This window comes from Quercus robur, chromosome 8 (assembly GCF_932294415.1).
Source record: "Quercus robur chromosome 8, dhQueRobu3.1, whole genome shotgun sequence".
Taxonomy (NCBI): Eukaryota; Viridiplantae; Streptophyta; class Magnoliopsida; order Fagales; family Fagaceae; genus Quercus; species Quercus robur.
The window spans coordinates 44,592,467-44,618,317 of record NC_065541.1 but is presented as its reverse complement, the minus strand read 5'-3'; the positions used below and the strand labels follow the sequence as shown (position 1 = coordinate 44,618,317).

General features: G+C 32.8%; 3 protein-coding genes across 3 annotated transcripts; 1 reads left to right on the top strand and 2 right to left on the bottom strand.

The window, feature by feature from the left end:
* Positions 1–265: 265 nt before the first annotated feature.
* LOC126693992 (ABC transporter G family member 10-like) lies at positions 266–2,119 on the bottom strand. The gene has a single exon (XM_050390030.1). The coding sequence runs from the start codon at positions 2,117–2,119 to the stop codon at positions 308–310; it is 1,812 nt and encodes a 603-aa protein (XP_050245987.1). The 3' UTR covers positions 266–307.
* Positions 2,120–8,465: 6,346 nt separating this feature from the next.
* LOC126696347 (ABC transporter G family member 10-like) lies at positions 8,466–10,289 on the bottom strand. The gene has a single exon (XM_050393105.1). The coding sequence runs from the start codon at positions 10,287–10,289 to the stop codon at positions 8,466–8,468; it is 1,824 nt and encodes a 607-aa protein (XP_050249062.1).
* Positions 10,290–19,272: 8,983 nt separating this feature from the next.
* LOC126695671 (uncharacterized) lies at positions 19,273–24,475 on the top strand. The gene is made up of 8 exons (XM_050392501.1): positions 19,273–19,613; positions 19,710–19,822; positions 20,375–20,424; positions 21,432–21,665; positions 21,780–21,932; positions 23,262–23,357; positions 23,445–23,465; positions 23,842–24,475. Exons 1-8 carry the CDS (start codon positions 19,360–19,362, stop codon positions 24,007–24,009), a joined length of 1,089 nt encoding a protein of 362 aa, XP_050248458.1. The 5' UTR covers positions 19,273–19,359; the 3' UTR covers positions 24,010–24,475.
* Positions 24,476–25,851: the final 1,376 nt, after the last annotated feature.

The following is a 25,851-nucleotide window of genomic DNA, read 5'->3' as shown; positions in this document are numbered from 1 at the left end:
GTGAAGGATTTCTACTTCATCATCGACACTGGAGGCTATGAGGCCGATTTTGCCCACTCAGTTGCAAGAAGTCAGTCTAAAGAAATGGTTGTGGAATTTGTCAATCTGAGCTCTAATAATAGAGAAATGGATTGGAGATTTTTATTAAATCATAAACAAAACAAAGGCAAACTCTCCTTTATTATTATTATTATTATTATTATTCAGTTTTTACCTACCTATAGTAAAGATAACAACAAATCAGATAAGTGTCACCATACAATGTGAGACCGTTCCCAATATTGCTTTGACGATTTCTGGTTTCTAGCTAGCACCTGGCTCTGTAAGACCTGTAACACAGAACAAGAAAACAAAGAAAAGTGTAGCCAAGGATGAACCCGGACATCACACCTAAATTACTCCACTTTCGTGACTGATTCAAACCTTGCTGGATCAGATAAGTGTCACCATACAAAAAGCATTTCCCTTGTACACTCTCCAAACATCTTCTCTTTCCTCCATACTCATTTATGATAAAACTCTCAAATGGGTACTTAAACAAACTCAAATAATGCATGAAAATCCAATACCAAGGTATGTCATCCCTTGATATGAAATATCCAGAAAAGAGGAAAAAGGACCCCATTACCCCAGCAATTAAAGCTGTCCCCATGATGTAATCTGGCGCTAGTGCACTAAAACATATAACAAATGCATGGGACATTAATAAAACCATCCATACCACCAGTGTGAAGTAGAGAAAACCATCAATATCCTGCCTCAATCCAATTATCCAGTAAACTGGGGTGCTGTAGAGAAGAGCCACTGTTAAGTGGAAAGGAAGGAACACAAGAGTATTTGCTATAACGTAAGAAGAGATTCTGTAAGCTCCACTCAAGGTTTCTCTCATTAAAATCCTTCTATGTTGCAAGTATATTGGTAAACCTTCAGTTGAGGAATACAACAAGTAGGTGAGGCTGAAGGCAAAGAAACCAACTTGAGTTTGCACCTTACTTTTTCTTGAACTATTGCTTGCCTCTGTAAATACAGTCCCAAGCACAAATCCAACAATCACTGCTTGTATCATTCTTGCAAGAAAGAGCTGTTTTGTTCTGAAAATATTGTTAGAGAATCTCTGACCCAGTATTAAAACCTCCTTGAATTGATTATTACCGTAACATAGCTTTTGCTCATCAACAAAACCTTGGTTAGGATTTCCTCCTAAATGCTCATGATCTTTTTCAATGTCGTTGACTTCGCATTCTATAATATCCATGACCAGGGTTTCTGCCACTTCAATGGCAAACTCAAGCACATTAACATGCCGAGGAATAGAATGACCTGCAAGTATAAGCTGTTGCTCCAGGAGATGCAGGGATCCATGGTGAAGAACATATCCATTTGATAACAACAGAATTTGATCAAATAGCTCAAGAATCCGGAAACTGGGTTGGTGGATGGTTAACACAATTGTTTTACCTTGTGTTGTAGCCATGGACTTCAGCAACAAAGCAACATGCAGAGCTGAAGTGGAATCCAATCCTGATGTTGGTTCATCAAGCAGAATAACAGCTGGGTCATGCACCAGATCAACACCGATTGAAACTCTACGCTTTTCGCCACCCGAAATGCCACGGCTTGATTCACCACCAATTCTGGCATCGGCAATTTGCTCTAGTCCAAGCTCTTTCAGCAGTTCACTGACTCTGGCTGTGGCCATTTTGAACCCGCCTCGCAACTTGAGACGAGCACTATACATGAGAGTTTCTCTAACAGTAAGAAATGGGAAATGCACATCCTCTTGTGTGACATAACCGGATATTCTCTGAAAGTGTTTGGCATTCATTGTCTTGTCGTTTACAAGGACATGACCCAATACTCTACTAGGTGGGATTTTTCGAGCCAGTATATCTAACAATGTGGTCTTTCCTGCCCCACTTGGGCCAGCAATGGCCATGACCTCTCCTGGTCTCGCTTCACAACTCACATTTTTCAAAATGAAAGTGCTATTGGGTTGCACTTGCTTCCCCCAACAAACCCGTTTGATTTCGTCGAATTGGTGACATAATTTGTAAGAAACTTTCTTGGTCTTTATACGATATTCAGTTTTCTGGTCAGGGGAATACCTTGGTAATTCCATTGAGAAAACGGAAGAAGGCAATGAATTGTGGAAGACAGGAACAGGAAGTAGAAGACGATGAGTTAGCTAAGCTGACTGTTAATTTAATGTACACGCCAACGTCTGATATGATATTTATGTCGATGCTACGCTGAAGACCTTATCCATATATGTATATGAAAAAGCAGTAATGTCTCCACCTGATCAAAATAAGCTTTTTATTAATGTCAGTATATTGATTAATTGCTAGGTATTAATGAAATGCATATATTTATTTTCTTGTATTAATTAAAGGATTTATATTAGCAAAAGGAAAGAAAAAAAAAAACATTGATTTAGAATATGAAATTCTTCCTTGTATGTTTCGTTGCATTTTCATTTCAAGGAATAGTTATCCTTCCCCCCCACCCCCCCCCTAAAAAAAAAAAGGAATAGTTATCCTTAACGTAGATGTATTAATTTTTGATATTTCAATAAGCACATAACAGGTATAAAATAAAAAATAAAAAAAAATAATCGGACAATCTGTCTACCTTTTTCAGTAAAAAAAAAAAAAAAATTTATTTCTATTCTAATTTTACAACCAATTGTATGAGAATGGTAATACTCATTACATTTTAACTAATGTATAATTTCATGCATGTGTACAGGTACAATTAAAAACAATTACAATTTCACGATTTAAAAATAATACAAAATATAAAAATTACACAAGCAATACAAAATATAAAAATAATTATATTTTTAAATGAGTTGAAATAATTAATTAAATATCTGTAAATTAACTAAACTAACATGTTCATGTTTGTAAATTCCTTTTAACGACATGTACGTACTATATATAGTATTCTAAATTCGTACTATGTAATTAAACTTAGTATTAATATAATAAATGCATATGTATTAAACATTTATATGTGTTGCACTAGTTATTTACGTAAAAATAAAATTTTATGATGCTTACTTTCACGAGATTTATATATATATATATATATATATATATCAAAGGATTGATTTTGAAATATATCACTCTTACTCAAATTGAATGTCTTTAACAACAATGGAAATAAAGTAAAGAAAAAGACAAAAGAAATTTAATTACACCCAATCAAGATATAAAAGATAATTGTATACTTATATATGTGTAAATAATTAAATATGAACAAATTCTTTCCACCAAATTAATTTGGAAGAATCTCCAATCCATTATGTGGCAGCTCATAAAACCATTTATGTGTATTATCTATAATCTATAATATATATAAACCCAAAGCCGACATCATAATATTATGCCACATAAACTTTTGAAACTCACAATTTTACACATCATTATTCTAATAGATATTTAAACTATCTAATACAATCTTGCTTCATTATATTATCTTTAAATAATGGAATATGTAATTTCATATACAAACATATGTAATTATAAGAACAAAATTTTGTTCCAAACTAGTTTGAAGTTATCTTCTCCAACCTAGTATATGGCGCTTATATGACCATCTATGTGCACTTTCAAACAAGTCACATGACTGGAGAGTAAATATTTTAAATTTTCCAGTGTAATGCGTGGGTTAGTGACTAGTTTTAACAAGTATATGACTCATTAAAATGGTCATTTGACTAAAAGTAGACATAAATGGCTCTATCAATTGCCATGTAGTTATTCCTTTGTAATAGCTATTCCTTAGTAGCTATTACTTTGTAATAGTTATTCTTTTATCCAAGAATATAAAGAAAGTTATGATTAATAGAATATAAAGTGATATACAAAAAATGCTACAAAGGATTTGTATACCATACATAACAATTAATTTTTTTTCTAATTTTATGACCAAACGTTTGAATTGGTTGGAACTTCTAAGTGTGTCCATGACAACGAAGATTCAAATCCCCACTCTTCCGTTGTAAATATCGAATTATTAAAAAAAAGAAATATATAGTTATTGCATTACTATATGTTTATTATTATTTATTAGTAATAGATATTAGTATATCATCATTTTCTATCATAATCTCTATTCATTGTACCAAATGTGTCATACATTAATAACAATTGAAACAAAACCATGAAAAAGCCAAAATTAATTTAATAACACATGCAATACAAAATATAAAAATTAATTGTATTCTTAAATGAGTCAAAATTATTAAATATCTGTAATTTACTAAATTGTTCATATTTGTAAATTCCTTTTAATGACATGTACGATATATAATAGTCTAAATCTGCACTATGTAACTAAACTAAGTATAATATGATAGTTTTCTAAAAAAAAAAAAATATATATATATATATATAATAGGATAGTTTCTAAAAAAAAAGGTATAATATGATAAATAAATTTATTTTTATGAATTAATTATTTATAAATGGTGCACTAATAATTTGTGTAAAATAAACATTAATTAATTATATATGAAAGAATTAATTTAGAAATATCACTTTCCCGATGGAATTGCTAACAAAAAATTGGAAAAAAAAGTAAAGAAAAAGATAAAAGAAAATTTAATTACTCCCAAGTCAAGATATAAAAGATAATTTTACAGTTATATTAGTGCAAATAATAAAGCATATACAAAGTTTTCCAGCAAAATAGTTTGGAGGAATTTTCACTATTATGTGTCGGCTTATAAAACAATTTATGTGTATTATATATATATAATTAAAATTGAATTTAAATTCTATTATATATTTTTTCATCCATTAAGATCTTATTGCATCTTATTTTCTTTAAATATTAGTATATATAATTTCATATACAAACATAATCATAATAAATTTCTATTAAAAACTATTATGCTTATCTTAGACAAAAAAAAAAAAAAAAAAAAAAAAAAAAAAAAAAAAAAAAAAAAGCAGTTCGGCGTGAGGGGAATAGGTTAGCTCATTGTTTAGCTAAAAAAGCAATTTCATCTGCAGATACTGATCTATGGGTAAAATCTCTACCTAAGGATGTGGAAGATGTTTTCCATTCAGATTTGCTTTGAACTTGTGATGTATTTTTTAGTTTTGGTTTTTCTTAATAATATTTCGCTTACCTTTGTCTAAAAAAAAAAAAAAAACAAAAAAAAGAAAAAAGAAATATATATATATATATATATATATTAATTATGTTAAATTTTGTAGTGTAACAACTGGGTTACTAACTAATTTAATTTACAAGTCACATATGACTCACACAAAAAGTATTGTCACAAAAGTAGATATGAATGGTTTTATTATCAATCACCACGTAATAGACTGAAGGTTTTTTTTTTTTTTTTTCAAACCTGTTTGGAGATAAAAGTTTTCCACTAAATATTTGTCAATTTACTCAAACAATTGGTTCATATTCTTTATTATTATATGATTCTCATGGCATGTAATATAATTGATCGAAATTGATTCTTTAAATATTATTACCCATAATAAACATTATACGTGAAATATTATATAATTTTTTACAAAATATTTGTAGACATTATACATTATATAATTTCTTACAAAATAACACTTGCTATATATATATATATATATATATATAGACACGCATTTAATTGATTGTGCAATTGATATCCACACGTTAATGAGTTGATTAATTAGATATTTAAGTTAGTTGGAGTATATAAGTTTTTTGTAACAAACTTTTAGATTTCCTCTCTCTCTCTCTCTGATTAGCTCATTCCAATAATAACAAAATTCCAATTTCTTTGCAAAAACCTTTCAACCTAGCACCACCCATCGACCACTATCTAGCTATGCAACCCACCAAAAACTATGTTAAATGCCAGCCACTGCTACTAACAACAAAATCGATTGCCACCAACCACCGCCAAAATTACTGTACAACAACCTAAAACACAACCCATACCAAACTAAGCCAAATCCATCCATAAACCCAAGCTACCAACATCAAGTCAACTACCATCAACCACAATCACAATTGCTAAAATCGTCCTACAAATTTCAAATCCAAAAAAACTCAAATTAAAAAAAAAAAAATCCTCCAATAAAACCCACAAACCACACCGATCCAAATGATGTGACATCGCTCTTGGCCCGTTGGCTTTGCGATGATGAATGAAGTAAAGTCTGTGTGGTGCGTCATCGGTGTGGTTTAATTTGGCTTTGAGGTGGTTTGATATGAGTCTAAGGAAAGTGAGAGACAATTGAAACTTGAAAGAGAAGATTGAATTTTGAGGATCTGAAAGAGAGATGTTGAAAGAGAGAAAAGAGAGAAGATTTTGTTTGAGAAAAGAGAAAAACCCGTTGAAAAGAAGAGGGAATATAAAAGAGGAAGAGAAATAATGAAAAACTAAGTAGCACACCTTAGTATCTAGACCTAGCAAAATTGGACCTAAATCTATTAACTCAATTGGAAGGGAAATAACTTGAAAGACCTGCAGGAAATCTATTTTACCTTCTCCCCTCTCCCCGTGTGTGTGTTAAAAATACTTTATATTCTCAAAAGAAAAAACAGTGGGTTAATCCCACATTAAAAAATGAGTGTGAGTTAAAGAGATTTAAAGCATGTGTTATGTATCCAAGAGTTAGGCCTTTTTGGATATATACCACTGTAAGTTTTTTTTTAAAAACCTTCTCCCATCTCCCCATGTGTATATTAAAAATACTTAATGTTGTGTATCCAAGAGTTAGGTCATTTTGGATATATACCACTGTAAGTTTCTTTAAAAAACCTTTTCCCCTCTTCCTGTGTGTTTGTTAAAAAAACTTAGTATTCTCCCAAAAAAAAAAAAAAAAGGTCAATTTATTTTTGAATGAATGGGATTTTTTTTTTAAATAAAAAAATTGATATTTTTTTAATTATTTGAAGGTAACATGTAAAGTTGGATATTCTCACTTGGTGGAAAGAGAATTATAATTGGTTTTTTAGTTCTCTTTAATGACATGTGATCTCTTAAGTATTTCTAAAACCACAATTGCTTCTGAAACAATTTTTAGTATTGGTCCATGACATTTAGTATTTGTGGTAATGATATGATGTACCTAAAAGAAAATTATGGTCCTCAGAAGTTAGTAATTTTTTTTTTTTTTTCTGTTTGTTTTTAGTGATGATATTACTAGTGAACTATAAAAAAAATTGTATAAATTTAAGGATTTATATATTATTTAAATTTTTTTTTTGAGTATTTAATTTGTTATCTTATTTGTATTAAAAGAAAGCCAGATACAATATGATGATGATGTGATGATGATGATATATTAGTAGGTGAAAAAAATAAGGGTTAACTCGTAATCTAATTAATCCTACTCGTTTTGTTTTCTAGTTCTATTAGTATCACACCATAGTGAAGTCCAAAGCCATCCATTTATTATTATTTGATGCTATTAAAGGCACTAGGGGTGCCACAGGTTGGTCAGGGTTGAGTTTGTGCTTAACCCAAACTTGGTTTGATTACTTTGAGTGGGAAAGAATGGAACTTGTTGTAGACCCTAAAGGAATGGTGGTTTGGATGGCTTGGGTCTCAAGGGGTGGTGGTTAGATGCAAGTTGGAGTTAGTATAACGGTAGAGAAAGCATATCTCACTAGATCTGGCTAAGATCTCATTAGATTTGGTCAAGATTTGATTGAAATCTCATGGATGGAGGACGGCAGAAAAAACCCTAATAAAGGGTGGAGATATGATAGATCAGTTGGATTTTGGTTTTCTTGCGACGACCCATCACTCGACATGGAAGTTGTTAGATTTTGAAAGATGTGATCACTATCGAGTATTGAACATCACATTGAGCGGATCGGTTGAATCTATAGGATCAAGCTGGGTCGGATTTATTGGTTTGGTAGTTTCGGTTGGATCCTAACAGCCCTAAAAGGCGAGAAATTATAAGGTTCTCATGGTGGACAAGTGACGTGGTCCACCATTCTACTAAAAGACTCTCACCTTGTTTAAAATTGTTGAGTTAGAAATTTTTTTAAAACAGAAACTGATTACTGACTTAACAATTTTAAACAAATGAAAGTTTTTTAATGGAATAGTGGACAAGTAACGTTGTCCACCACCAAAGGACTGTATAATTTCTCCTAAAAGGCACACTATATAAGTTACCAAATGCTTAAAAAATAAGAAAAAGTCTAGGACCACATAATTTTTCACAACTTCTTACCACAATTGTGACCTGATAGAGTGTAATTGGTAAATAAAAAATAGTTGGTCTATGTGTAAGTAATGGTTAACTACTTATAATCTGTCACAGAAAGTTTTGGTAAAAAAATGGTAAAATAATTTACAGTAATAGGTCTACTCAAAAAATAAAGAGGCAAGCATTAAGTTACCAACATTAATTACTATAGGCCAATGAATTGATGTTTAAGAGGACAAGACAGAAACCAGAAGAACTTTCTCTGTATTGCATTGACGCTTTCTAGCATCTGGTTCTGTAAGATCTGTACCATAGAACAAGAAAACAAAAAAATCTGTACCCAATGATGAACCCCAGCATGACACCTAAGTTACTCCACTTTTGTGACTGTTTCAAACCTTGCTGCATCAGAAAACTATCACCATACTCAATGCATTGCCCTTCTACACTCACCAAACATCTTTTCTTTCCCTGCTCCCCTCCATACTCATTTATCATAAAACACTCAAATGGATACTTAAACAAACTCAAATAATGCATGAAAATCCAACACCAAGGTATGTCCTCCCTCGATATGAAATACCCAGAAAAGAGGAAAAAGGATCCCATAAGCCCTGCAATTAAATATGTCCCTATGATGAAATCTGGCACTAGTGCACTAAAACATAGAACAAATGAATTCGACATTAATAAAACCATCCAGACCACCAGTGAGAAGTAGAGAAAACCATCAATTTCCCTCCTTAATCCAACTATCCAGTAAACTGGGGTGGCGTAGAGAAGAGCCACAGTTAAGAGGAAAGGAAGGAACACAAAAGTATTCGCTATAATATAAGAAGAGATTCTATAAGCTCCTCTCAAGGTTTCTCTCATTAAAATCCTTCTCTCTTGCAAGTATATTGGCAAGCCATCAGTTGTGGAAGACAATAAGAAGGTGAGGCTGAAGGCAAAGAAACCAACTTGAGTTTTTAGCTTAAATCTCCGTGGATCATTGCTAACCTCTGTGAATATAGTCCCAAGCACAAACCCAACAAGTACTGCTTGTATCATTCTTGCAACAAAGAGCTGTTTTGTTCTGAAAATATTGTTAGAGAATCTCTGACCTAGTATTAAAACCTCCCTGAACCGACTGTTACAGTAACATATTTTATGTTTTTCAACATGACGTTGGTTAGGATTTCTACTTAAATGCTCATATCCTTGTTCAACGTCTTTGACTTCGCTTTCTACAATATCCATGACCAGGGTTTCTGCCACTTCAATGGCAAACTCAAGCACATTAACATGCAGAGGAACTAAATGACCTGCAAGTATAAGTTGTTGCTCTAGTAGATGCAGGGCTCCATGGTGAACAACTATTCCATTTGATAACAACAAAATTTGATCAAATAACTCAATAATTCGGAAACCGGGTTGATGGATAGTTAACGCAATTGTTTTACCTTGTGTTGTAGCCATAGACTTCAGCAACAACGCAACCTGCAGAGCTGAAGTTGAGTCCAATCCTGATGTTGGTTCATCGAGCAAAAGAACAGCTGGATCATGCACTAGATCAACACCAATTGAAACTCTACGCTTTTCACCACCCGAAATGCCACGCCTTGATTCACCACCAATTCTGGCATTGGCAACATGCTCTAGTCCAAGCTCTTTCAGTAGCTCACTGACTCTGGCTGTGGCCATTTTGAGCCCGCCTTGCAACTTGAGACGGGCACTATACATGAGAGTTTCTCTAACAGTAAGAAATGGGAAAAGAGCTTCATCTTGTGTGACATAACCAGATATTCTCCGAAAGTGTTTAGCATTCATTGTCTGGTCATTTACAAGAACATGACCCAAAACTCTACTAGGTGGGATCTTTCCAGCTAGTATGTCTAACAATGTGGTCTTTCCTGCCCCACTTGGGCCAGCAATGGCCATGACTTCTCCTGGCCTCGCTTCACAATTCACATTTTTCAAAATGTAAGTGTTATTGGGTGGCTTCCCCCAACAAACCCGTTTGATTTCATCAAATTGGTGACATAATTCGTAAGAAAGTTTCTTGGTCTTTATACTATATCGGTCTTTCTGGTCATCGGAATAATATTCCTTTGTTGGTAATTCCATTGAGAAACAGGAGAGAAGGCAATGAGATGTGGAGGATAGGAAGAGTTAGCAGAGAGGGAGAAGATGAGCTAGCTAAGCTAACACACTAAACTGACCCTTCATTGTACACACCAGCCTCTGATATGATATGATATGATATATATATATATATATATATATTTTGATTACACAATCAAGTAGTTCATCAAAATAGCGTGAGGCATTTACCAACCCGCAGAGCTAAACCTGCGGTCGGTGCATTAGGACTTTTGAGTGGGCTTGACAGTTTCAAAATCTAAACGGCCCGGGGTACCAACATACCTTTTTAGGTTGTGTTTGACTGAGCGTGGGGTTGGCTTGGCTTTGCTTGCCTTACCCATGTGAGCAGTAAGTAAACAATAAAATAATTGTCGGATATGCAGTCCATAGAAATGTTGGAAAAATTGGTAAGCCAGACATTCATCCTACCTCTTAACTCTCAAGAAATTTGTTTTCTAAACTCTTACATTCATAAAATTCCGCACATAATTTCAAGAAACACCCCCCACATGCATTCACTACAATCTTATTTAATCTATAAAACTTACACTTATTATTAATGAAAATTTAATTAAAAACAACTTTAACTTCTATCAGGAAACTCATATTTTCTTTTACTCTATTGCCAAAAGCATTGTAACTGAATTAGCACCCCCCATGTACAAAGTGCTTGGGGGTCTAAGAGGGAAAGGGTTCAAGTTACGGAGTTAGCAGTATGATGTAATTATTTCTAAAAAAAAAAATACTCTATCGCTAAGTTAGTATTAACCAGGTAAATATATTTAAAGGGCACGTTATTGACAAAATGGCACAGCAAACTACCAAAGAAAACAATCCAAAGGCATATTAGGCAGAAGCCTTGTTGAACTACATATCAAACACATGATCATACCTGGATTATAAGCCCATGTAACATGTGAGTAGTAAGTTTGCAGTTATTTCTTTCATCTGAGTAGCCACTAAATGGTGTTTTGGTTGTACTAAAGAATGAGGATAAGGTTGGGGCTTCTGGAGTTACTTGCACCGAACCATTATTTCCTACAAGCCAAAGTAATAAACAAAAAAAATTCAGAATTTTAAGGAGGAGAAATATATTTTACTAAATTTCAAGATTAAATTAATATACAAATTTTATAAATTTAGATCTAATAAGGCTTAACAAAATATATATAAAAGAAAAGAAGATACAATTTTTAAATTAAAAAAAATATTTCGGTTTAATTATTTATCTAAATAAAAATTGATTTGTTTATTCAAATTTCCTTTCAATGTATGAAAAACAAAAACTTATGTACAATTGCCTAGAAGTTTCTTGTAGGTTTCACAATGTACCTAGGTTTTGAAACTCGAAGGAAGTTCCTAAGAAGATCAAGTGGAATGTTTTTGATAATTTGATAATTATAATAAAGGAGGGAGGATTTATATAGCTAGACTAAATACCTTAAATTTCAATTAATACCCACACATAAAGTCTAGCTAATGTTATATATTCATTTAATAGAGTCACAATCTCATTAGTGATTCGTATTATATACCAATTACTTAGATTAATTGGACTGTTATAACATTATAATGAACGCATAGTCATTATTCTAACAAGTATCCGTGGCTTAGAAAAATAAATAAAGATGCTGTTATTTTTTTAATTTGTTTACTAAATATATTATTTATAGTATACATATTGAGTTATAGTGGGCTCAATTTACGTTTTAAATTTTTTTAAAGAACTCATTTATAGTGCTATACATAGTAGATATAGTATATACAGAGAAAAAAAAAAATTTAACCTCATATTTTTATTTTTCCTCCCCCCCACTGCACGTTACTAGTTCTATGACGAATTTAAACACATATAAATTCTACAGTTTTAACCCAAAAATTTTCTAACACTATAATTTTGATGTTACCTAATTTAGAAATAATAAAACCTTAAAAAACTATATTAAAAGATAGTAAACCAAAATTATAGCTAAAAGAACGGTAGAAGAGAAAGGATTGAGATGAACTTGTAAAACTGCCCTATTTTTTTATATGTAATAAAGTGGTTTACACTTTATACAGTTTAAACGCGTTTTGTTTAAGTATAAATTTTTTTTAGGTACAGCTTAATTAAAAAATATTTTCAATAAGTTAAAAAAAAAAAAAAAAGCTATATACTTTTGTGATTAAAAAAAAAAAAAAAAAAAAAACTATATATCAAGTGAGAAGTTAACTTTGCATCACTATGAAATATGAAGTTCCTTATAAGTCCAAGCAATGACAACGAACATAGCTTATCTCACCAAAGTGAAGTCCAAAGTCCTTAATGTAACACTCCATAACTTTGATACCTATTTAATTATTATATGTAAATTATAAATGAGGCTTACAATTAAATGGATTAAATTGATTTGGGTCTAAGATATTAAAAATAAGATAAATACTATGGGATATGAAGCCCAAGTAAGGTGGCATAAGTAAATATATGTGCCTTGAAAACCCTAGCCTTCTTCCTCTTTAGTCACACGTGTATTTTACTGATGGGGGCTTCCTTTTTGCTTCAGCCGACTATTGAACTTTGCCTTTCTTCACTGTGGTGTTGAGTTGGAGTCTTTAGGTTCTAATTCTACAGAATTGTTGTGATTCAAGGGAGGTTGATTTCCTTTATTTTGCAACTAAGAGGTAAGTGGTGTTTACTAATTTTGGGGGTTTTTCCCAAAACAATGTTGATTATTAAATTATTCTATATCAAAGAAATATGTTGATATTCTATATATAAATTGATATTTTATAAATGTTTGATGTGCACATTGACTATTTGTTTTATGGAAAACTTGTGGGACAATCTAAATTTATTTAAACTTATATGTGTGAATATATCTTTATATTTTGAGAATTATGAATGGATTATTTTTGTGAGCATGTTGAAATGTGTTTTGAAAACCTATGGCAAGACGTGATTAAAAGTTCAGTATTGTATTTAGTTCTTAGCAATAGACAATCATACTGCAGCTAGTCCTTAGCAAGGGACGGTCCCAGAAAAGGGGACAGTGCACATTTGACAGCTCCTTTGCAAGGGAGTATGCTATTGAGGATCTAAAAAGGAAGCTCCTTAGTAAGGGAGTGCACATTTAGGTTCCAAAGGAGCCTTCCTTAAGAAAAAGGGATGGAAATGAGGTTCTAGTCCTAAAAGGGGACAACACAACACTGTTAACGGAGCGTAAACATTGACCACGAGAAAAGCCTAGGAAATTGTTTATATGATGGTATACATATTATGATGGCTCACAATATAAAAATTTTATTTTCTTTTACATGAAATGTTTGATGACAAAATATTGATGAGTTACAAGTTGTGAATTTGTTGAAAGAATTATTTATTTGAAAGGTTTGTTCCCACACCCCAATGTTAGTGAATTTCACTTATTGAGTTATCTCACCCCCCCCCCTTTATTTCCCCTTACAGATACATTAGAGGAATTATTGGAGTAAAAACTCGTGGAAGACAACAGTTATGAATTATTTTATGGAAATGAGGAGTTTATTATGATTTTTATGGCATTAAACTTTGTACTAGAGAATTATTTGAGGATGTTTTGTCTTTGGTGGATTAGATCTCTGACATTTGTGATGAGATTTTAGATTGCTGGTTTCTTTTATTTAATATTTTTTATGGATTATTTAGATTAAATAGACTTTTATTACTTATGATTTTGGGGTGTTACAATTGATTGTAGTGACCCAAAAAGGGGGTCTTGCAATCCATGAAATCCCACATTACCTAAAAAAGGGGGTCTTGCAATCTATAGAATCTCACATTACCTAGGGAAGCACATGAGGATGTGCTTATAAGAAGTGACCTTCCTTTAATATGTAGAGAACTTTTTCCCTACTGCTGTGTGCTTTAAGGGAGAACAAAACCATGAGGGGTATGAGGCTCCAAAACGGACAATATCTATACAGTTGGGGCGGGGTTGTTATAGATGGTATCAGAGCCAGCCGGATAATCCCATGTGGGCTCAGAGACATTACCCCACAAAGTGGACCTAACGAGAACGTTAGGGATTTAAGTAGGGGAGATTGTGATACCCCAATTTGATTGATTGTGTGATGTGTATGGGTGTGTGATGAGTCCCACATTGGGTATTTACTGGGTTGAACTGGCTTTATTAATAACTGCAAGGAGCCTCAATTATGACTAGTCTTTTTGAGGTATAACGCAGATGTGGCTGACGCTTTTCCTTGAGTCGTTATATATAGTATTAGACCTGCTGTGTGCTTTGAGGGAGAACAAAACCCTGAGGGGCATGGGCCCCAAAGCAAACAATATCTACACAGTTGGGGCGGAATCATTACACTTAATTTATTTATTTCCTTCTTTTTATTTTTCAATGTAAATTTACAAATTACAAGCCAGTTTGTAGAAGTCTTATCAAGGTATGATTGATTCTATAAAAAAGAAAAAGAAAAAAGAAGGTATGGTTGATCATTTTACTCCTCCGAATCTGGGCCTAAATGCAATTTAGGAGCAAGCCTTTTTTTTTTAGAGAGTTTTAACATATGATGTTTGCTCTTGATAATAGCTCTTTATTATCAAATCAAAACACCAATCAGTTTTCGATGTAGGCGGGAATTGAATCTTAAATCTCTTATACAACCATCAGAGACTTTACCAGTTAAACTAACTAAAACCCACAGGAGCGAGCCTATTAATACTTGTCAAAAGCCTAACCTTGAACATAAATAAGTAACAAAATTGGATATGGGCTTACATGATCATACATGTAACTATGTAAGGATACTTGTCTTTAATATTTTTCTAAGGTTACTATAAGGTTAGTCTCTCTCTCTAATGGGCTCACTATAATACAATTTAATAAAGTAAATATGTAGTTACTTAAGACTTTTTGTTGTGGACGTAGACTATGGGATTAAACTATGATAAAACCCAATCTCAAACATAAATGAATTGCAAAATTGAATATGGGCTTACATAATCATACATAGAACTATGTAAGAATACTTGTCTTTAATATTTTTTCAGGGTGATTATGAGGTTAGTGTCTCTCTCCAACAACCTCAGTATAATATAATTCAACAAAGTAAAGATGTAGATACTTATGACTTTTTGTTGTGGACGTAGAATGTTGGACTAAACCATGGTAATTTCAATGTGTTTTCACTCTCACTTTCTCTCCTCTCTCTTAATCTTAAACCTAATATTAATTGTGGATTTCAGTTAGTTCAACCAATAAAATCTATTGTTATCGAATAAGAGATCTAAGGTTCAAACCCTACTTACACCAAACATTGATAAATGTCTTAATTTGATGATAAGACCAATTATTATGAAGTAAACACCATAGATTGAAATTCGATTGTATCTTAAAAAAAATTTATAAAAGAAAACTTAAAATCAATTCTAACATGGTGTTAAAGACCATTTTGAGAAGTGCCATGTGACACCTAGTGGCTCATTCTATAGTCCTCTATAAAGCCTAATAGCTATTTCTTTGCGGATCCAATCACAAGTAATGAACAAGGTTTACTCCCAACTTGTGGGCTTGTGGCGGGCTAAAAGGCCTCCAATGACCCAATATCATTAGTAGGTTGAATTTAATAGATAAATCCCAAATATTATTAGTTATACTAGGCCAATATATATATATATATATATATATGTATAATTTTTTATCCTTTGGAAATTTATACTAGTCAAGTTTGTAGGAGGAAGGAATCTTCCTAATTGCAGCTAAAAGCAAATGTCACTTTTTTTAATTTTTTGATAAACTCAAATTTCATTAAGAACTAAAAGGAGCAACAAACAAGGTCCTTCCACAATTACAAGAATGAATGGGGAAGAGAAGAAATATTACAGCATAAAACACAATTTAAATCAGAATAAAGTTTAGCTAAACCATGAGTAACATTGTTAGCTTCCCTCCTAGTCCAGTTCAAATTGCAGCCTAAGAAGCACTTCTTGAGTTCCAGAATGTTTAGCACGATATTAGAGATAGTCAAATCCATAACATTGTCAGAGTATTCCAGGGCATCAAAATACAGCTTTGAGTCCCCTTCAATCAATACATTCTGATGGTTTTCTTCCAAGGCTAGTTGAAGAGCCCAAAGAATAGCACTTGTCTAAGCTACAATAGAAACACATGGAGGAATGCCTTTGGCCTAAGCTTTAACAATATCAAAACATCTAGCCACAACTGCTATGGTGGTATTGAGGGATTAACAGCTACATCAACATTATATTTTATAATACTTGGAGGGGGGAGACACTGCCGATGCTCCACAATACACTCTTTCTGCACTTTTCTAGTACCTGCACACTTAGTTTGTTCTTTAATCCTCCATTCCATGTCAATTATGATTGATTGAAGGTATATTTCCTGGTTTAGGTTGTGAATTGCATTGTTTCTAGGCTTCAATATAGTCTCAAGAGTTACTACCCATTGGATATTCAACCCATGCTTATCTTTTGAAGACATGGGTTTACCCTCTTGAATTTGGGGTTCCACCACAGCCTTGATGATGTTTGCAATGCAAGTAATACTCAACATAAGCAAATGGTACTTTTATTCTACTAATCACCCAACAAAGTAATATTTTTACACTGCAAAGCTTAAGGTGAAGCCCGTTGACCAAAACAAGGATAATTTGTGCTTTCAAATGCTTAGGGAGATGTTTCTCTTGCATAAAACAAGTCTCAAACTATGAAACCACCATAAAAAAGGGGAGTCTTGAGTCGAAAACTAAGTCAATTTCAAAATATCACTTCACACCCTTTAAAATTCATAGCAAAGTCATGCACCCATCAAATGTAATTCTTACTCTTTCAAATGGGTCCCCCTTACACTTTATTAATAGACTATACAATAAAATTTGGCAGTAAGCTTCTACTAAAAAGCTCTCATAGACCAAATTTTGGTTTCACTAACTTGGATATTTTCTATAGACTAAGCCTAACCAAATAGATTAAGCATAGATCGATTAACCCAGCTTACCCGCTAACTTTCACCAGCACTCCACAAGATTATTTTTCTTTTAACTTAATTGATTGGAGTTTTATTTGTTGTCTCAAACCCACTCCCTCCTCTTATCTTATGGTTGCATATTTGGGCCTTACGCATTTAGATTAGGAATAGCACTATATAGATTAGGAAAGCGAATCACGTTTAGTGCGTTTCAGGCTTAACTCTCCTAGAAAAAACTCAAGTCAAATGAAGTCAACCAACCCCAAGGTAACACATGCCAAACCTGAGAAAAGGGACCCCACAAGTTTATCCATGAACACATTATCATGTTTGAGCTTAACTAGTTTAATAGAGTCTAAATTTGGGCTTGGACTTGGTTTGTTTGTTAAATAAATAAGCATAGCCTAAGTTGGACTTAAGTTATTTATAAACAACTTGGTTCATTTGCAACCTTAATTAGATTGGAGATAAATATGTAAAAAGTGTGCATAACTGCTTTTATACATATGCATGACGGGTTCAATGAAATTAGTTTCAGACTCAACATTTGATTGTTCAAATCCACACTAAATTAAAAATAAAATAAAATAAATAGAATTTCAAAGTTACCGTTGAATTGATAACTTCAAAAGAAATAATATTAATAATAGGGTAATGACAATCACACATTTCTTATTACACTACACTTACTGTACACACAAAATTACATGGACTAAAATTGTTTAAAATAAAATACAAGTTTAGTAAAAATTGTGAAATCATTTTTAATTGAAATCATCTTTTAATAAAATGATTTCAAAAAAAAGTATGTGCAATAGAATTTTTCATTAACAATTACAAACTTAAAAGTGGGTTTTGAATAAAATGCCACCTCACCAATAATGAAAAATTGTGAAATAAAAAAGGGTTTTTTTTTTTTTTTTTTTTTTGAGAGGAAAATAAAAAAATGTTTGAGTAATGTGTAGAATACTAATAATTGATGCATTTTATATAGGGGTGTCAATTCGGGTTAGCGTGTCGGGTTCGTATCGTGTCGAGGTAGGGGTATTTGACTAAATAACTCAACCCTAACCCGACTCATTTAATAATCGTGTCATGATCCTTCAACCCTAACCCGACCTGTTAATAAGGCGGGTTGACCTGACCCAACCCATTTGACACACTTAATAAATGAGTCGTGTTAGGTTGACACGAATGTAGCACAACCCATTTCAACCTGCATAATATTAAATATAACATCTATGTAGAAATAATTTTTTTACATCCTAAAAAGTAATGCATACACTTCAAGTCTTCAACCCACATTCAAAATAATATAATTCAACAGAAATATAACATTCATCTAGAAATAAGTTCTTTTCACTTCAATCCAAATTCAAAATAACAAAGTTTAACAAAAATAAAATAACATAGTTTAACAAAAATATAATATCCTTGAAACTCGTCAAATGCTAAGTTTCAATTTCCAATTATATTCCTTGTAAATTTTTATAATTACTCACTTTTTTTTTCTAAATTTAAAATATATGTTAGATATAAAAGGTATTTGACAAATCTAAAATAAAATAAATATTTATTTGTTATACGAGTTAAACGGGTTGTGTTAAGTGGGTCATTTCGGGTTGACACAAATAAATTGGTATCTCAAACGTGTCTATTGCGGGTTACGTGGGTTGACCCGCTTATGATCTTATCGTGTCGCTTTCGGGTCGACCCGTTTATGACCCAAACTCATTAAGGCCCAATCCTAACCCGAAAAAACCCGTATTGGGTTCGTGTCGTGTTCGCAGGTTGGGTCGAATATTGACACCCCTAATTTTATATGACTTGCGATATGATATCCATAAGATCCTCCTTCACCTCATAATCTCTAGTCCACCTATGATATCACTCCACGTGGATTTTTAATAAATATTAGTTCAATAATATTATTAAAAAATCCACGTGGAGTGATATCATAGATGGACTAGAGGATATCAGATAAGCTTAGTCTTCATCTGTTACAGTCAAGAATTACCGTTAGTCCGTTACTTCCATTCCTCTGTTTCTCACTCTCTCTGTCTGTGTCTCTCTTGACTCTTTAGTCTCCAATGGCATTGTGTGCACCTACTCACAACCTATCTCTTAGCTCAGTCAAAAGCCATGCAAGAAGAAGACCAAGAAGTAGAAGAGGCTATGGGACTGGGATGGTTGCAATGGCAGCTTCATACGAGTACGAGGAGGGACAGTTAGAGAGCCCCAAGTGGGCTGGTCAGACCCCACTCTCTCGTCTTGTTCGAACTATCATTTCCTTCAAGCCCCTCTACTCTCTGCTCAAGCTCGGGGCTAGAAATGTCCTCATCAGGTCTCTCTCTCTGTCTCTCTCTCACACACACACTCAGAGTCGCATACACTTATTTTCTTGGGTTTTGGAAGTGATTTTGGGATGTGGGTGAAACAGTACAGCTGAGAAGAAGAACATTCCATGGAGGGAAATGACAAAGGAGATTCTAGAATCAGATGTATATAAGGAGTTGGAGCGCGTTCAGAACCCTTCACTTGTATACCCAGATTGTAATTCTCTATTTCATCAATGCCCAATTTCTTTTCCGTTTGGCATTTATCAGTTTTTCTTTCCTGTTAAATTAAATTATATGATTAAATTTTCTATTTATTAATTTTGGGTTCAAACCCCATCTTCACCTTACCCTCATTTAAAAAAAAAAATTAAAAAAAAAAAAATCCCACGTGTTGAACCTTACCCTCTCTTGTGGAGACTTGAACCCGGCTCTTATCTCCACACCTCACAACACTTATTCAGTGGAGTGACCCCTGTACTAAATAATGCGATGGTGAACCTTACTTAATAAGGACAGTTTAGGCCTACATGTAAATGGAGAGTGTTAGATTAAATTATTAAATTCGACATTTCCTAATAGTGTAAACTTTTGGAATAATAGTTATCATCTTATTAATTATTATTATCATCAGTGTCGTTGTTAATGTAAGGGAGTGGGCGATGAAGGAGCTATCACTTGCTAGTCATCTTTATTCTAATTCAACCAGTTAATTATGAAGTGACTGCTTACATTCTAAAAATATCTAAAGTGACCGTTTATTGTACAGATTACCTGAATCCTTTTCATGCATATGATGAGGGCAACCTTTCATGGCTGGTAAAATTTTGAACTTTATTCTGAGCTTGTTTATATGTTTGTACTTCTCTATTTGACAATTGGAAAACATTCACTTGTATTTTGTATGTTTTGGATTAGTTCTGTTTGCTCTGAAGGATGAGTTTAGTGGACCCAAATTAGTACCTAATCAGTTCAGTATAATGTTCTAAACTCTTTCATATTGCAGAAAACAGTTTCATCCACCTAACATGGGTACTAGAAGCCTTGCCTGGTTTTGTACTTTGATGCGCTTATACGCACATCACACTTAGAATTTTCGGGAATACTCAATTGAATCTATTGACTTATGTCCAAGAGGGTGGGTTCATAGAATTGACTTTTTATGGTACTAACAAATCAATAGAATCCTAAAATTACTCTACAGCCTTATAGTAATTATGAGGATAGGAGAGAGATGAAATGAATGAATGAAAAGGAAAAGAGAGAATCACATATATAATAATATATACTTATGCTGATGCTCTATGTTTTCACTTTTCAGAGTTTGTTGGTTGGGCTTGTCAACATGTTTGCATACGGCCAAATATGTGTCCCTTAGATATGTTCATGTAAAAAAGCTTCAATTCTCTTTCAAGGGACAAATGGGGTCTCTTTTAGCTTGGTGTCTCCTGCTTTTAGAGTGAATCACATACAGTATTTCTGTTTAAGATTGGTGGGATTTTCCACTGAATTACATGTTTTATTATTATTATTTTTTTTCATATAATGCCATTTCACAGGTTTGATTAGAAATTCAAAATTATTGTCCCTACATGAACGATGCTTATTAACTTACCATTTGCTTATGTTCTGTCAAAATGATTAAGTTCTTGTTAGTGACAATATGTACCTACCTTTACTATTACACTGAGACCCTCTTGCTGCTAATATAATTTTTATAAAGGAAATTATGTAAATGAAGTTGTATAATGAGCTATTATCAGTTTGAAAAATAAGATAGTTCAAATACAGGATAATCCTTAAAAACATTGCTCATCTATTGGCAGGCTGCGGCAGAAGCAGAGGCTGCAACAATGTCAATGGCAAGACGAGCAATACCTGATGCTTCTTCCTTAGATGAAGCTAATGAAATAATACGTGGAAATTGGCTTCAAGCAATTGAGCAGCATCATCTGCAGTACTCCGGAAATTCCACGATCAGGGACATCTTAGATGTTGGATGCTCAGTTGGTGTCAGCACAGGCTATCTTGCTGACAACTTTCCATCAGCTAAAGTCACAGTGAGTACAATTTTCAATCTGGAAGTGATATTTCAATTAACTATAATATTGAAATTTGTAATAATTTATATGTCACTATTGAGCTTAAGTTATGTCTTGATACATTTGCTGCAGGGTCTAGATTTGTCACCTTACTTTCTTGCTGTAGCTCAATTTAAGGAAAAGAAAAGATCCCCAAGAAAGAATCCAATAATCTGGATTCATGCAAAAGGGGAAGACACAGGCTTGTTGTCCAACTCCTTTGACCTTGTTTCCATGGCTTATGTGGTATGCGTTGTTGTCTACCTAGTATCTGTCTTGAGTTTTCAACAATTCTGCTTAGTTTTTATTGGTGAAATATGAATATCCTGTTTTTGTAGTTAACAAGAATTGTAGAACTTAAAGCACTGTTGGTGTAATCTAAAAAGTCATATATGCCTTTTTAGATTTGAGAGAGGGATGATAGCAAACAAAAAGGCTAGGTTAGACTTGTTAGGAGAGTCGTACTATTGAAACCCATGTAAGATTCAGAACCACATTGAACGTAGTTCTAGTGTTGTGTCAATTTAAATGATAGCCTTTTCTCTTATATTCTTAAACGTGCTAAATGGAAGCTTTCAGTAAAGGTAACTCATTCCTATTCAATACAAAAAAGTAGACATCTAGAACAAATTACAATATGTAGCTATTTTCCGGTTCTTGCTCAGTTTGTTACCAGTTATTGACCTAAATTATGTCCATATGCATGTCTTTATATGAGAGAGAGACAGAGAGTAATGGATGTGAAGTACAATAGTTGTAAGACTCTAGCACAATTCTAAAAGACATATTTTAGGAGACCTAAACCATAGGATTATGAAATTGTTGATGGTTCATGTGAAACTGAACCCTGAGGGTTCCATACCTTTCTTATGATTTGCAAATTTTTAAAAGTGATATAAAAGGTAAAGCAATTGCTCTACATCAAGGTCTTGGGAATCTTTTATACCTGGGATGCCCCCTATAATGATAGAGGGTGACTCTTCCATGTACAAAAGGGGGCTTGCATTGAATAATCTTAGGTTCTGGAGGAAAACTTGCTTAGAACTTCTTTGGCAAAGGTGGACCTTTATGGGTGCTGAGATTGGCCTTTGCAATTCTGGAGGAAAACTTACTTAGTCTACTTCTCATTTTTATATTTTTATTTTGTTTCATTACAAATCGCAATAAACTTTTGTAAGATAACAAGTAGTAAAGCCTTACAATTGAACTTGAGTCTTGGATATAAATATTCCTGAGCTTTGTGTAGTACTGACAGACAACTCTAAATTTATATTACCAAAAATACATTCTGATGTGCTGAAGAATCTATGTCCAACGTCCTGAAAGAATTGCAACGGATGCTCCCCATGAGGTGGATAACCAGAAAAATCATTTCAGAATGTACAATAATCACCCATTTAACTGAGGGAATGCTCCTATCTAGTTTACAGAACGTAAGATCATGGGTACTTGAAAATTTCCTTGAAAAAAAAATAAAGTGCTCTAAAAATCTGTTTGACTTGCTTTCTGTAAAGCTCCTCATCATAAGAAATATTTGCAGATACATATGCTTCTGACTCCCTAATTTCTATGCAGCTTCATGAATGTCCTGAAAATGCAATAGTCAATTTAGTGAAGGAAGCATTCCGTCTCCTTCGACCAGGAGGCACAGTTGCCTTGACAGATAATTCAGTAAATTTTCATATCATAAATCCTTAATTCTTACTAATGGGTTCTACTGCTATAACATCACTCATTTTAGTTTTGCTCTCTGTGCAGCCAAAGTCAAAGATCCTTCAGGTATGATCTCAATTCTTCTAATATGATTCTGTTTCTATTACGGCAGTTTAGTATAGTAAATCTTTGCATAACAAACTTAATTTAAGAATACAAAATTTTATATTTCTTTCTACAATATTTTCTATTAGAAAGGAAAGTAATCGAAACACAGGAGTTTACTCAATCTTTAACTGGAAGATTTTGAATAGTTATTTGGAATCTTGAGACTAAAAAGTGTTGAAAAAATTGCCAAAAAATTTTGGAAGCTCAAAACATTATGAAAGTTTACTTGAACCTCAGCATGCCATAGAAACCGGCATACTTTGGTGGCATTGATTAATTTTAAGTTCATCAATAATCTTAGGGTCTATGTCTTATGGTTTTTCATCTATTGTAGGAATTGTCTCCAGTTCTGTTCACATTGATGAAGAGCACTGAACCATTCCTAGATGAATACTACCTGAATGATCTGGAAGCAACATTGAGAGAAGCTGGATTTGTTAATGTACACACAGTTCTCACTGACCCAAGACACAGGACAGTGACTGCAACGGTGCCTCATTAACCCATCACATTTAGCTCCAATTGAGAATCTATTGGCTCCAAGTCTAAGGGCCACAGCTTAACTGCATAAATATACAAGTTTGACATCATGGAACATATGTGCCTTGAACCTACTTCTGAGGGTTATTCATTTAACATTTTGTTTGTTCCTTGAGTCCCTATTGTTAAATGTACTTCACAGAATGACAAGTGAGTTTTCTTGCTTGTTTAGTTGGCATCAGATTGCTTTGTTAGCTCTTTATATTATGTTTGTAAATTGAGAACTCTACTGAAAACTCTCTCAAGGATACATATTTTTTACGGCATCAAGTTTGTTTCTTGAGCTGTATTTGGGTATTACCTAGTTGGACAGAACTTGAGGCGTGTTGTAACTTTTTTTTTTTTTTTTGAGAAAGTGATGCGTGTTGTAACTTGTAAGCAAATTTATTGGACTTTGGAACATAATTTTAGTTGAGACGCATTTGATATTTTTCTGGTGTGATGATGTTCATTTTCGTACCGCTTTCGATAGTTAATGGGCACGTGTAGCAACGAAAATAACATTTTTTACATGGAAAGAAAATTCATTCTCAGTTACATCATATTGAAAATAACTAATGAAAAAGCAATAAAGGTTGTATTTGGATATATACCGCTTATTTGTTGAAAACTGAAAATTTATTATTGAAAATAATGTAGCAAAATAATTTTTAAAAGTGTGAATAGTACTGTGGACCTAAATTTACCTAAAAATCTGTGTTTTGCTAATTTTTGTGGGTCCATGAATATAATCTATGGGACCCACTAAAAAAACGCAGACGCACGAATTGGACAAAACGCCCAATCCAAACGCACGCAAAATTGACGCGTTTTCCTTATTATTTTTCATTTTGTTCTTCATAATTTTGAGTGAAAAAAAGAACTTTTTCCCCTCTACAAAATCAATTTTAATTTCTAATATTTATATTTGGTAAAAAAATTTTAAAAAAACTCTTAATTAAATCAATACCCTTATTTTAAATGTCCAAGAAGAGTCGGATTATACAATATTTATGTATATAATGTATATAAAATGGATAGAAATTTGGCTCATAATATGTTTGAAACTATTTTTTTCCAATCTATTATATAGCAAAATATTAAAACTATTATTTTTAAATAGGTCACATCATTCATTAAAGAAGTTATGTTACTAAATTTTTATATAAATGGTCTCTTCAACTACCACATATTAAACCCCAAGAGATTAGTTTAGTAATACATATTTCGTAGTATCTCGTGATGTCCATAGGATTTGGATTCAAAACCTCCTTGCTAGCATCTTGGAGCCACCCTTAAAGGATTTCTCCTTATAAAAACTTAGTGCATGTGGTAGAAGGGGATTGTATATACATAAAAGATACTCGAAAATGTTTGGATACTCTCATTTGTAAAAATAAAACCCAAAAAAAAAAAAAAAATTATATCATACTAGTAGATTGGAATAAGATAACTCCAAATATGAACCAAACTTTTTTCTTATAAAAAATGTATGTATAAAATACCCCAAAAGTTGAGGTTTTACTTTTGGGTCTATATGGAGATGGAGATACTCCACCAGACATTGCAAATGTTGTAGTTTTGATTTAACTATGCTTTAATAAAATTTCAATCCTGTTTTCTCTCCCCCCCCAAAAAAAAAAAAAAAAAAAAAAAAAAAAAAAAAAAAAAACCCCGAGTTAGCTAACAATTTTTTTAGAAGAAAAAATTTAGAAGTTAGCTAACCTAACTCATCCATAAGACCTTCATCAATTTGCTTTTAAAAAAAAAGAAAGAAAAAAAACTTTTGGTTTTGCATCTATTTCTTCCAATCCATCTATTCCAT

Coding starts and splice junctions, on each gene's coding strand:
- LOC126693992 (XM_050390030.1), bottom strand. CDS start 2,119: ATGGAATTACCAAGGTATTCCCCTGACCAGAAAACTGAATATCGTATA.
- LOC126696347 (XM_050393105.1), bottom strand. CDS start 10,289: ATGGAATTACCAACAAAGGAATATTATTCCGATGACCAGAAAGACCGA.
- LOC126695671 (XM_050392501.1), top strand. CDS start 19,360: ATGGCATTGTGTGCACCTACTCACAACCTATCTCTTAGCTCAGTCAAA. Junction 19,614..19,709: donor GCTAGAAATGTCCTCATCAG/GTCTCTCTCTCT, acceptor TGGGTGAAACAG/TACAGCTGAGAAGAAGAACA. Junction 23,358..23,444: donor TTGCCTTGACAGATAATTCA/GTAAATTTTCAT, acceptor CTCTCTGTGCAG/CCAAAGTCAAAGATCCTTCA.